This window comes from Mobula birostris, chromosome 9 (assembly GCF_030028105.1).
Source record: "Mobula birostris isolate sMobBir1 chromosome 9, sMobBir1.hap1, whole genome shotgun sequence".
Taxonomy (NCBI): domain Eukaryota; kingdom Metazoa; phylum Chordata; class Chondrichthyes; order Myliobatiformes; family Myliobatidae; genus Mobula; species Mobula birostris.
Genome location: NC_092378.1, coordinates 148,159,747 through 148,172,596, shown reverse-complemented (window position 1 = coordinate 148,172,596; position 12,850 = coordinate 148,159,747). Strand labels below are relative to the sequence as shown.

The window sequence follows — 12,850 nt, the reverse complement described above, 5'->3', positions numbered from 1 at the left end:
GTTGATCTTCCATTTATCCCTTTATAGTTACTGTTCTGTAGATTTGCTGAGTATGCCCACAGGAAAATGAATCTCAGGGTTGTGTGTAGTGACATATATGAACATTATTAATAAAATTTACTTTGAAACTTCTCTCACTAGAGGGCTCATTCAAATATGGCTTGTTCATCATTTCCTGTTGTCTAGGGATTTACTCTGTTCCAAACCCTCTCTGCATTTCTTTCTTCCGTTAAGATATTTACTAAAATTCTTGCAGACAAACGTTGGGTCATTTTCCCTGACATTTCCATAAGTGGATCAGTATCAAATTTAGCTTGGCGACATTCCCAGGAACTGTCTTCGGATATCTTACTATCAAAAGCAAAAGGGTGCTTAAGACTTTTGTACAGTACTGTAGTAATTTTATGTATTGCAATGTACTGCTGCCACAAAAAAACAACTTTCATGACATGATGATAAAACCTGGTTCTGATATGGGTCTCCATTGTGGACTGAGAGTGGGAAGGGAGCAGGGAGAGGGGAAACAACAGGAATTCTGCAGATGCTGGAAATTCAAGCAACACACATCAAATTTGCTGGTGAACGCAGCAGACCAGGCAGCATCTCTAGGAAGAGGTGCAGTCGACGTTTCAGGCCGAGACCCTATCATGGTTGGGAAAAGGGGAAGGGAGATGGGAAGGAGAGGGAAGCACCAGAGAGACATTCTGTAATGATCAATAAATCAATTGTTTGGCATCAAATGACCTTGCCTGGTGTCTCAGGGCTGGGTGTGCCTGCTCCCACACCACTCCACCACTGGCACTCCTTCTCTGCCACCTGTCCCACATCCTTCCTGCAGCACTCCACCCCTCCACCCCTCCAGTCCCAACATCCTTTGCTCCCACCAGATTTAAAATCTCACTCTCTGCTCCACATTGAAAATACAGTACTGTGCAAAACTCTTGGTCACCCTAGCAATATATACACAGTTTAAATGTGCCTAAGACTTTGCAGAGTACTGTATTTCTGAAGAGAACAGATTTCAGTGTTAAGTTTGTATAGTAAACAGTCATGCCCGGCGAAGCTAAGCTGGTTGAAAGCGCCATACACAATACGTTGAGTCACTGTTGGTCAAAAACATCAGCTTCGCATTAATACTATGAAATCATGACCGGTCCCTGAGAACAACGGGCAATAAACAATCCTGCACCATTTCCTCTTTCAACAGTCCTGCCAGGGTCTTGCAGCAGTTGTGTATGCTGTAGAAATCCAACCCCCGTGCTAATCAGACACAGATGGTGTATCACAGAGCACCCATGTCTGGCCCCATTCAATTTAACAGGCCTCGCTGGACAATTCCTGTCAGGAAATGCTTTAACACAAGATAAAGCATTTCATATGGATGACTACACGTTTCAAATAATTAAATAAACATGCTACAACTGAAATACATCTTGGCCTCCACACACAAGCTCTCCACACAGTTAACAAAGTGATTTTTAACGGCATGCACTGGTTTCTCTGCCCATGTCCAAAGAAGATCTCACATCAGTACGGTGCGTGAGAACATCCCAAGGCCTCATGCACACAGTGAAATGGTTTTTGAAATTTAGCCACAGATGTACTGAAGGAACTAGAGCAGCTAAATTGTGCACAGCAACATCCTGGAAAAAGCAGACTAGATAATGAGCCCATTTTCTAAAGGAACGCTTGTCAAGGGGGTAGGCTACCCTTTCATTGGCCAGGTTACCAGGGAGACTGGCCTTCACCTTCTTCAAAATAATGCCTTGGGTTCTCAAGCATCCAACTGGGTGAGAAAACAGGGTATGGGTTTGAATTGAATTGACTTTATAACTTACGTCCTTCACATATAGGAGGAGTAAAAATCTTTACGTTACGTCTCCAACTAAATGTGCAATTTATAGTAATTTGCAATAAATAGTATTACAACAGGACAGTCAATATAACATAGAAATACAATTGTATCAGCATGAATTAATCAGTCTGATGGCCTGGTGGAAGAAGCTGTCCTGGAGCCTGTTGGTCCTGGCTTTTATGCTGTGGTACCCTTCCCCAGATGGTAGCAGCTGGAACAGTTTGAGTTTGGGGTGACTCGGGTCCCCAATGATCCTTCGGGCCCTTGTTACACACCTGCCTCTGTAAATATCCTGAATAGTGGGAAGTTCACATCGACAGATGCGCTGGGCTGTCCGCACCACTCTCTGCGGAGTCCTGCGATTGAGGGAAGTACAGTTCCCATACCAGAGAGCGATACAGCCAGTCCAGATGCTCTCAATTGTGCCCCTGTAGAAAGTTCTTAGGATTTGGGGGCCCACTCCAAACTTCTTCAACCGTCTGAGGTAAAAGAGGTGCTGTTGTGCCTTTTTCACCACACAGCCGGTATGTACTGACTATCTCACTGGGTCCATCCAAATTGTCATTGTATCTCTTTGACAAGTTATTGTCTATCTATTGGTGGGGAGGCTTGGGCCTGTGAAGCCCTCGATGGTGGGAAATTTTGAAGTCTCAGTATCACCATCAGGGAGGAGGTACAGGAGCCTGAAAGCACACATGCAACGCTTGAGGGACAGCTTCTTCCTCTCTGCCATCGGACTTCTGAACAGTCCACAAACCCGCGAACACTACCCCACTATTCCTCAGCTGCATGATTTATTTTTTTTCCTTGAATCTTGCAGTAAACTTTTATAATTTGCAGTGTACTGCTGCCGCAAGACAACGAATTTTCATGATACACACTCTGTCTGTGATCATAAACCTGATCCGGAAGCCTCTCTCTCTCATTAGAGGGCTCATTCAAACCTGGCGTGTGGCAAAACCCTGACTGAAAGTGCTTTACCCTTGGAGGCCATGCATACTTCTCAAGCCTTATTCCACCCCGAACCCTCTCTGCATCACTCTCCTCCTTCAGGATGTTTTCCAAAACACTGGTCTTTCAGCCAAGCTTTCCATCACTTTCCCAGACATCAGTAACAAATTTAGTTTGGCAACGTTTCCGAGAACTGTCCTCGGGTATTTTCCCATAGTAGAGCCTCTTGTGATTTGCAATTAGAGTCATAGAAAAGTAACAAATCCTTCAGCCCATCTAGTCCATACCAGAAGTGCCCTCCACAGCCCTACCATCCATGTATCTATCCAAATTCCTTTTGAACTTTAAAATTAAGCTTGTATGCATCACTTGTGCTGCCAGCTTGTTCCACACTCTCACTACCAACTGGGTGGAGAAATTTCCCCTCATATTCCCCTTAAAATTTTCACCTTTCACCCTTAACCCATGACCACTGGTCGTAGTCCCACCCAAACTCCGTGGAAAAAGGCCTACTTGCATTTACCATATTTATACCACACATAATGTTGTATACCTCTATCAAATCTCCTCCCAAACGTCTATATTCCAGGGAATAATGTCCTAATGTATTTAATTATTCCTTACAACTCAAGTTCTCCAGGCCTGGCAACATCCTTGTAAATTCTCTCTGAATTCTTTCAACCTTATTTACATCTTTCCCATAGGTAGGTGACCAAAACTGCACACAATACCCCAAGTTAAGCATCACTGATGTCTTATACAACCTCAACAAAATGTCCCATCTTCTGTACTCAATACTTTGATTTATGAAAGCCAACATGCCAGAAGTTTTCTTTACGATCCTATCTACCCTTGGTGCCACATTCAATGAATTATGGGCCTGTATTCCCAGGTCCTTTTGTTCTACCGCACTCCTCAGTGCCTTGCTGTTCACCGTGCAAGACCCATCCTGGTTGGCTCTGCCAAAATGCAACACCTTGTACTTGTCTGCATTAAAGTCCATCTGCCATTTGTCAGCCCATTTTTCCAGCTGGTCCAAATCCCACTGCAAACCATCTACTACCACTTTCTGGCTTCTCCCACAAAGACAATGTCTAATCCAATTTACTACCTCATCTTGAATGCCAAGTGACTGAGCCTTCCTGACCAGCCTCCCATGCAGGACCTTGTAAAATGCCTTGCTGAAGTCCATGCAGAAAATATCCACTGCCTTGTCTTCATCCACTTTCTTGGTAACTTCCTTAAACAACGCTGTAAGATTGATTAGACATGACCTATCATGCATGAAGCAATGATGACTATCCTTAATCAGTCCATGTCTATCCAAATACTTACTTATCCATTCACATAGAACGCCTTTCAATAATTTTCCCACTACTGACGTCAGGCTCACCAGCCTATAACTTCCTGGTTTATTTTTAGATGCTGTCCAAGTTGCATGCCATCTTGGACAATGTCTCCCAACCACTACATAATGTACTGGTTGGGCACAGGAGTACATTCAACCAGAGACTCATTCCACCGAGATGCAACACTGAGCGTCATAGGAAGTCATTCCTGCCTGTGGCCATCAAACTTTACAACTCCTTCCTTGGAGGGTCAGACACCCTGAGCCAATAGGCTGGTCCTGAACTTATTTCCTGGCATAATTTACATATTACTATTTAATTATTTATGGTTTTATTACTATTTAATTATTTATGGTGCAACTGTAACAAAAAACAATTTCCCTCGGGATCAATAAAGTATGACTACTACTACTGCTTTCTTAAACAGTGGAACAACATTGGCTAACCTCTAACCCTCTGGCACTTCATCTGTCACTAAGGGTGATTTAAATATCTCTGCTAAGGTCCTGGCAATTTCTGCACTAGTCTCCTGCAAGACCTGAGGGAACACCTTGTCAGGCCCTGGGGATTTATCCACCCTAATTTGCCTCAGAACTGTGAACACCTCCTCCTCTGTAACCTGTACAGGGTCCATGAAGTTGATGCCACTTTGCCTCACTTTCATAGACTCTGTGTCCACCTACAGCTGCAAAAAAAAAATTAAGATCTCCCCTATCCCTTTTGGCTCCACACATGGATTACCATTCTGATTCTCCAGAGGACTAATTTTGTCTCTTGCAATCCTTTTGCTCTTAACATATCTGTAGAATCTCTTAGGCTTCTCCTTCACCTAATCTGTTAGTGCTACTTTATGCTTTTTTTTAGGCTTCCCGATCTCTTCCTTTTGCATTTCCTATATTCTATAAGCACCTTATTTGTCCCTACTTGCCCATACCTGCTATGCACCCCTTTTTTTTCTTAACCAGGGCCTCAATATCTCTTGAAAACCAAGGTTCTGCACACCTGTTTTCTTTTCCTTTTATTCTGACAGGCACTTACAAGCTTTGCACTCTCAGAATTTCAGGTTTGAAGGCCTCCCACTTACCAAGTCCACCTTTACCAGAAAACAGCCTGTCCCAATTCACACTTGCCAGATCCTCTCTGACACTATCAAATTTGGCCTTTCTCCAATGTAGAATCTCAACCTGTGGATCAGACCTATCTTTTTGCATGTTTACTTTGAAGCAATGACATTGTGATCACTAGATGCAAAGTGTTCAGCTACACAAACTTCTGTCACCTGCCCTGCTTCATTCCCTAATAGCAACTCAAGTATTGCAGACTCTCTCGCTGGGAATTTTATGTACTGATTATTAATAACAATAAGTACTGTAATGATCCTGAGTGGAAAATTATTTCATTACAGCAGCAACATTTAAAAATAAATATAATATTAACTAATAATAAAGTACAGAATAATAATATACACAATAATTCACCAATGTGCAATACTGTGCTATAAAATGTACAAAATAATAAAGCAGAGACTATGATGTACTATGATGTGTGTTCTCCTATCACACCAAGATGAACTGTTGTATGTGCTTATTGCATTTGGAAGGGAAGATTTTCTGTAACGATCCTTGTGACAGCAGAGCTGATTGAGTCCGTTCGAAAGGGTGCTTCGTTGCTTATTTAGTAGGTCATGGTGAGGTTGTGCCAGATTGTCCATAACAGATAACAGTTTGATTAGAGACCTCCTCTCCATCACTAACTCAAAAGAGTCCGGATTGTAGCCATGGATGGATCCAGTCTTTATGAGTTTATTTAGTCTTCAATGCAACATCTGCATTGAAGGATCTCAGTTTCCAAAGTGCAGTAATGTGCGAAATAATAAAACAGAGACCATTGTACTATTGTTCTCCTTTAGGAAACTTTCCTAAAGACATTTGACAAACTCTATCTCATCTATTCCTTTTACAATATCGGAGTCCCAGGTAATGTAAGACCATAAGACCATAAGACAAAGGAGCAGAAGTCAGCCATTCCATCATGAGCTGATCCATTCTCCCATTTAGTCCCACTCCCCTGCCTTCTCACCATAACCTTTGATGCCTGGCTACTCAGGTACCTATCAATCTCTGCCTTAAATACACCCAATGACTTGGCCTCCACTGCCACCCGTGGCAACAAATTCCATAGATCCACCACCCTCTGGCTAAAAAAATTTCTTCGCATCTCTGTTCTGAATGGGCGCCCTTCAATCCTTAAGTCATGCCCTCTCGTACCAGACTCCCCCATCATGGGAAACAACTTTGCCACATCCACTCTGTCCATGCCTTTCAACATTCGAAATGTTTCTATGAGGTCTCTCCTCATTCTTCTAAACTCCAAGGAATACAGTCCAAGAGCGGACAAATGTTCCTCATATGTTAACCCTCTCATTCCCAGAATCATTCCAGTGAATCATCTCTGTACCCTCTCTAACATCAGCACATCCTTTCTTAAATAAGGAGACCAAAACTGCCCCCAGTACTCCAAGTGAGGTCTCACCAGTACCTTATAGAACCTCAACATCACATCCCTGCTCCTATACTCTATTCCTCTGGAAATGAATGCCAACATTGCATTCGCCTTCTTCACTACTGACTCAACCTGGAGGTTAACCTTAAGGGTATCCTGTACGAGGACTCCCAAGTCCCATTGCATCTCAGAACTTTGAATTCTCTCCTCATTTGAATAATAGTCTGCCCATTTATTTCTTCTGCCAAAGTGCATAACCATACACTTTCCAACATTGTATTTCATTTGCCACTTCTTTGCCCATTCTTTCAATCTATCCAAGTCTCTCTGCAGACTCTCTGTTTCCTCAGCACTACCGGCCCCTCCACCTATCTTCGTATCATCAACAAACTTAGCCACAAAGCGATCTATTCCATAATCCAAATCGTTGATGTACAATGTAAAAATATGTAGAAAGATAAAATCACCTACTCTAACAATTGTTGAAAATAACACAAACACGAGGAATTCTGCAGATGCTGGAAATTCAAGCAACACACATCAAAGTTGCTGGTGAATGCAGCAGGCCAGGCAGCATCTCTAGGAAGAGGTACAGTTGACGTTTCGGGCTGAGACCCTTCGTCAGAACTAACTGAAAGAAGAGCTAGTAAGAGATTTGAAAGTGGGAGGGGGAGGGGGAGATCTAAAATGATAGGAGAAGACAGGAGGGGGAGGGATGGAGTCAAGAGCTGGACAGGTGATTGGCAAAAGGGATATGAGAGGATCATGGGACAGGAGGCTCAGGGAGAAAGAAAAGGGTGGGGAACCCAGAGGATGGGCAAGGGGTATAGTGAGAGGGACAGACGGAGAAAAAGGAGAGAGAGAGAAAGAATGTGTGTATATAAATAAATAACGGATGGGGTACGAGGGGGAGGTGAGACATTAGCAGAAGTTAGAGAAGTCGATGTTCATGCCATCAGGTTGGAGGCTATCCAGACGGAATATAAGGTGCTGTTCCTCCAACCTGTGTGTGGCTTCATCTTTACAGTAGAGGAGGTTGTGGATAGACATGTCAGAATGGGAATGGGATGTGGAATTAAAATGTGTGGCCACTGGGAGATCCTGCTTTCTCTGGCGGACAGAGCATAGGTGTTCAGTCGTTTCTGGGACCTCTACTTTTCCTTATTTTTATTAATGACCTGGATGTGGGGGTAGAAGGGTGGGTTGGCAAGTTTGCAGACGACACAAAGGTTGGTGGTGTTGTAGATAGTGTAGAGGATTGTCGAAGATTGCAGAGAGACATTGATAGGATGCAGAAGTGGGCTGATAAGTGGCAGATGGAGTTCAACCCGGAGAAGTGTGAGGTGGTACACTTTGGAAGGACAAACTCCAAGGCAGAGTACAAAGTAAATGGCAGGATACTTGGTAGTGTGAAGGAGCAGAGAGATCTGGGGGTACATGTCCACAGATCCCTGAAAGTTGCCTCACAGGTATATAGGGTAGTTAAGAAAGCTTATGGGGTGTTAGCTTTCATAAGTCGAGGGATAGAATTTAAGAGTCGCGATGTAATGATGCAGCTCTATAAAACTCTGGTTAGGCCACACTTGGAGTACTGTGTCCAGTTCTGGTTGCCTCACTATAGGAAAGATGTGGAAGCATTGGAAAGGGTACAGAGGAGATATACCAGGATGCTGCCTGGTTTAGAGAGTATGCATTATGATCAGAGATTAAGAGAGCTAGGGCTTTACTCTTTGGAGAGAAGGAGGATGACAGGAGACATGATAGAGGTGGACAAGATAATAAGAGGAATAGATAGAGTGGACAGCCAGCGCCTCTTCCCCAGGGCACCACTGCTCAATACAAGAGGACATGGCTTTAAGGTAAGGGGTGGGAAGTTCAAGGGGGATATTAGAGTAAGGTTTTTCACTCAGAGAGTGGTTGGTGCATGGAATGCACTGCCTGAGTCAGTGGTGAAGGCAGATGCACTAGAGATTAGTTTAAGAGACTACTAGACAAGTATATGGAGGAATTTAAGGTGGGGGGTTATATGGGAGGCAGGGTTTGAGGGTTGGCACAACATTGTGGGCCGAAGGGCTTGTACTGTGCTGTACTATTCTATGTTCTATTACTTACCTCAGCACTGCCTTCCTACACTAACCCCATAACTTGACTAGACTTCTACCTTGCTTCCTGCAGAGACTCCATTCCACCTGTTTCTCCATCTCCTTTACATCTGGTCTGACAATGAATCTTTCCATACAAGAACCTCTCGTCTTCCTCTTCCCTCTACGGTAGTTGATAGAGACTTTTTGACTGGATTTAATCTTTTTCACACACTTCTCTCACATTGCCAGAACAAGGATAAGGTCACACAGATCAACAGCTTCACCTACACCTGTCTCCACATTCCACCAAACTTCCTTCGTAATATCCAATATGTATAAACCTATATTGATGTTGCAGCTCTAGTAAAAACCTGGTTAGACCACACATGGAAAGTTCAGTTCAGTTCTGGTCTCCTCATTACAGGAAGGATGTGAAAGCTTCAGAAAAGATGCACAGGTGCACTTTCTCTGCAGCTTTTGCACTTAATACTGCTTTGTTAGTTTTTACCTTGTTCTACCTCAATGCTCGATGTAATGATTAGATCTACATGAACAGCTTTTCACTGTATCTTTGCTGCTGCCATCAGGAAGAAGGTACAGGAGCCTCAGGACTCACACCAGCAGCTTCAGAAACATTTATTACCCCTCAACCATCAAGCTCTTGAACCAAAGGGGATAATTTCATTCAACTTCACTTGTCCCTTCACTGAAATGTTCCCACAATCTATGTACTCACTTTCAAGGACTCTCCATCTCATATTCTTGATATCTAATGCTTATTTATTTATTATTATTATTTCTTTTGTTTCGTATTTGCACAGTTTGTCTTATGCACACTTATTCAACGCCCAGATGGTGCACTTTCATTGATTCTATTAGGGTTATTATTCAATTATGGATTTATTGAGTATGCCTACAAGAAAATGAATCTCAGGGTTGTATTTGGTGGCATACAGTAGTGCTAGAAAGTTTGTGAATGCTCTGGAACTTTCTCTATTTTTGCATAAGTATGATGTAAAATGAGATCAGATCTTCGTGCAAGTCCCAAAACTAGATAAAGAAAACTCAATTAATTAAATAAAACAAAAACATTATACTTGTTCATTTATTTATTGAGAAAAAGGATCCAATATTACAACTATTGTTGGAAAAAGTATGTGAATCTCTGGGGTACTGCCTTCTACAAAACCTATTTGGAGCCAGGTGTTCCAATCAACGGAATGAGACTGGAGGTGTGGGTCGTAAAGGTGCCCTGTTCTATGAAAAAGACTCACAAAGCCAGGTTACTGACACAGCCTGATCTTCTCAAGAAAGATCTGTTTTTGTGCACAATGCATCGATCAAAACAACTTTCTGAGGACCTTGTAAGAAGAATTGTAGGGATGCATGAAGCTGTAAAAGGCTACAAAAGCATTTCTAAAGGCCTCAGTGTTCAGCAGTCTACAGTAAGAGAAATTGTCTACAAATGGAGGAAATTCAGTACGGTTGCTACTCTCCCTTGGAGTGGGTGACCTACAAAGATCACACCAAGAGCACAACACGCAATGCTGAAGGAGGTGTTAAAGAACCAAAGGGTAACAGTAAAAGACCTGCAGAAATCTCTAGAACTTGCTGAAGTTTCTGTTCATGTGTCCACTGTAAGGAAAAGACTGAATAAGAATGGTGTTCACGGATGGACACTACGGAGGAAACCACTGCTCTCAAAAAAAAAACAAGCACTGCTGCACGTCTCAAGTTTGCAAAAGACCACCTGGATGTTCTACAACACTTCTGGGACAATGTTCTGTAGACAGATGGGACAAAAGTTGAACTTTTTGGCAGAAATGCACATTGCTATGTTTGGATGAAAAAAGGCACTGCACACCAACACCAAAACCTTATCCCTACTGTGAAGCATGGTGGAAGGAGCATCATGGTTCGGGGCTGCTTTGCTGCCTCAGGACCTGGACAGCTTGTAATCATTGAGGGAACAATAAGTTCAAAATTGCATCAAGACATTTTACAGGAGAGTGTCAGGGTAGCAGTCCATCACCTGAACCTTAATAGAAGTTGGATAATCCAACATGACAATGACCCGAAAGACAAGAGTAAATTAATAACAGAATGGTTTAAAAAGAAAAAAACTCATGTTTTGGAATGGCTGAGTCAAAGTACTGACCTTAATCCTATAGAAATGTTGTGGAAGGACCTGAAGCAAGCAGTTCATGCAAGGAAGCCCACCAACAGCCCAGATTTGAAGCAGTTTTGTAAGGAGGAATGGTCTAAAATACCTCCAAGTCAATGTGCAGGACTGATCAACAGTTACTAGAAACGTTTGGTTGAATTTGTTGCTGTACGGGGTGGGCGGGGGGGTCACACCACTTACTGAAAGGTACATACATTTTCCAACAAATACCTGTAATATTGGATCATTTTTCTCAATAAATAAATGAACAGGTATAATGTTTTTGTGTTTTTTTTAAAAATAGGGTTCTCTATATCTAGCTTGATGACCTACATGAAGATCTGATCACATTTTAGGTCATATTTATGCAGAAAAAGGGAAAATTCTACAGGGTTCACAAACTTTCTAGCACCACCATACAAAGTACCATGGTGTTATCTGGAAGAAAGGCAAAGTATATGAACTTTGATAATAAATTTTCTTTGGACTTTAAACATGTGACAATAATAAACCAATATCAACATCCATCTAACAAGGCAGACAAGCCCTAGTTTAATAATGCATAACTAAGAGCAAAAAATACCATTTATTGCCTGAAGAAATGTTCTACGTATGCTATGTAAACAATATAATTAAACATAACTGTTTATTCATTAATTCCTTACTTACTGGCAATCTGTAAATGTTGGTCTGTAATAGAATGGCGGCAACTTTGATTCATATATTGCTTTGGCTATGCTGTTCCCATTGGAGGTGATAAACTAAGAGAGAAAAAGTGCAGAGTTTGAATCAACTGGTAATTTTCATTCAGAAAAAAATGTTTTTTTGAAGATAATAACTTATTGACCTGCCATAAATTGATTTCCTCACAATCAAGAAGATGAAATAATTTTCAGTTTGCTCTTTGAATTGACCCATGGGACTTAGTTTTCTATTGGTCAATACTTGTTGCATGCACTCGTAGAGGAATCATATGACCTCCTGCGGCCAAAGGCCTCCACCCCACATACCAATTGGCCTTGCCACATACCAAGTTTCATTCCACACTGTGAAATAGAAAGAGTTGATTGGATGATTCTGGACCACCAGGTGAAGAGCTTTAACTCTAAATGCTTTGTCCAATATTTTCATAATCAACTAGAAGTTTTAAGAAATTTCTTCTGTTGCCTCCACAACTTTTTGACCATTCTCTCAAATTTTGCCACTGAGGGAATAGACTTCAAATTTGCTGTACTTATTGGACTGGTGTTAGGTATAGGCTGTGGTATACATATAGGCTGTGATGCCTAGTGACAGAAACAGACTAATATGGGATCTAAATCCAAACCTTAAAATTTTTACTATTCTAGGTCTTTAAGATATACTTCTTTACTAAATAAATCTTTACTATTCTAGGTCTTTAAGATAAATTCTTCAGTTGGTGAATTCATCCTCTGTATGTGCTAAGCATAGGTTGATACAGTTTAAAGTAGTGCACAGGGCTCATATGTCCGAAGATAAACTATCTCATTATTACTCTTATATTAATCCAATATGTGACACATGTCAATCCGAGATAGCTTCTTTAACCCACATGTTTTGGTCATGTCCCTTGTTGGAGAAATATTGGAAAGATATTTTTGATATTATTTCAACGGTCCTAAATATAGACTTACAATCTCATCCAATTACTGCTATCTTTGGACTACCAATGATAGACTTAAATAACTTAACCTCTTCATCACGAAGGATGATTGCATTTCTTACTTTAATGGCTAGAAGGTCCATTTTGTTGAATTGGAAAGAGATTAACCCTCCTAAGGTATTTCATTGGTTTTCACAAACTATGGCGTGTTTGAATTTGGAGAAAATTAGAAGTGCAGTTTATGACCCATTAAGTTTGAAAAAACTTGGAGGCCATTCATTCAGCACTTTCATTTGATGTAATTTGATCATTTCCAAACTT

The 12,850-nt window shown here is 41.6% G+C and overlaps 1 protein-coding gene across 1 annotated transcript in view; it reads right to left on the bottom strand.

The window, feature by feature from the left end:
- The window catches only part of LOC140203179 (arf-GAP with dual PH domain-containing protein 1-like), a 211,154-nt gene that overhangs the window by 93,793 nt on the left and 104,511 nt on the right, over window positions 1-12,850 (bottom strand). The window contains exon 3 of the mRNA XM_072269091.1: window positions 11,575-11,666. Within this exon, the coding sequence (XP_072125192.1) occupies window positions 11,575-11,666 (92 nt within the window). The remainder of the gene's footprint in view (window positions 1-11,574; window positions 11,667-12,850) is intronic.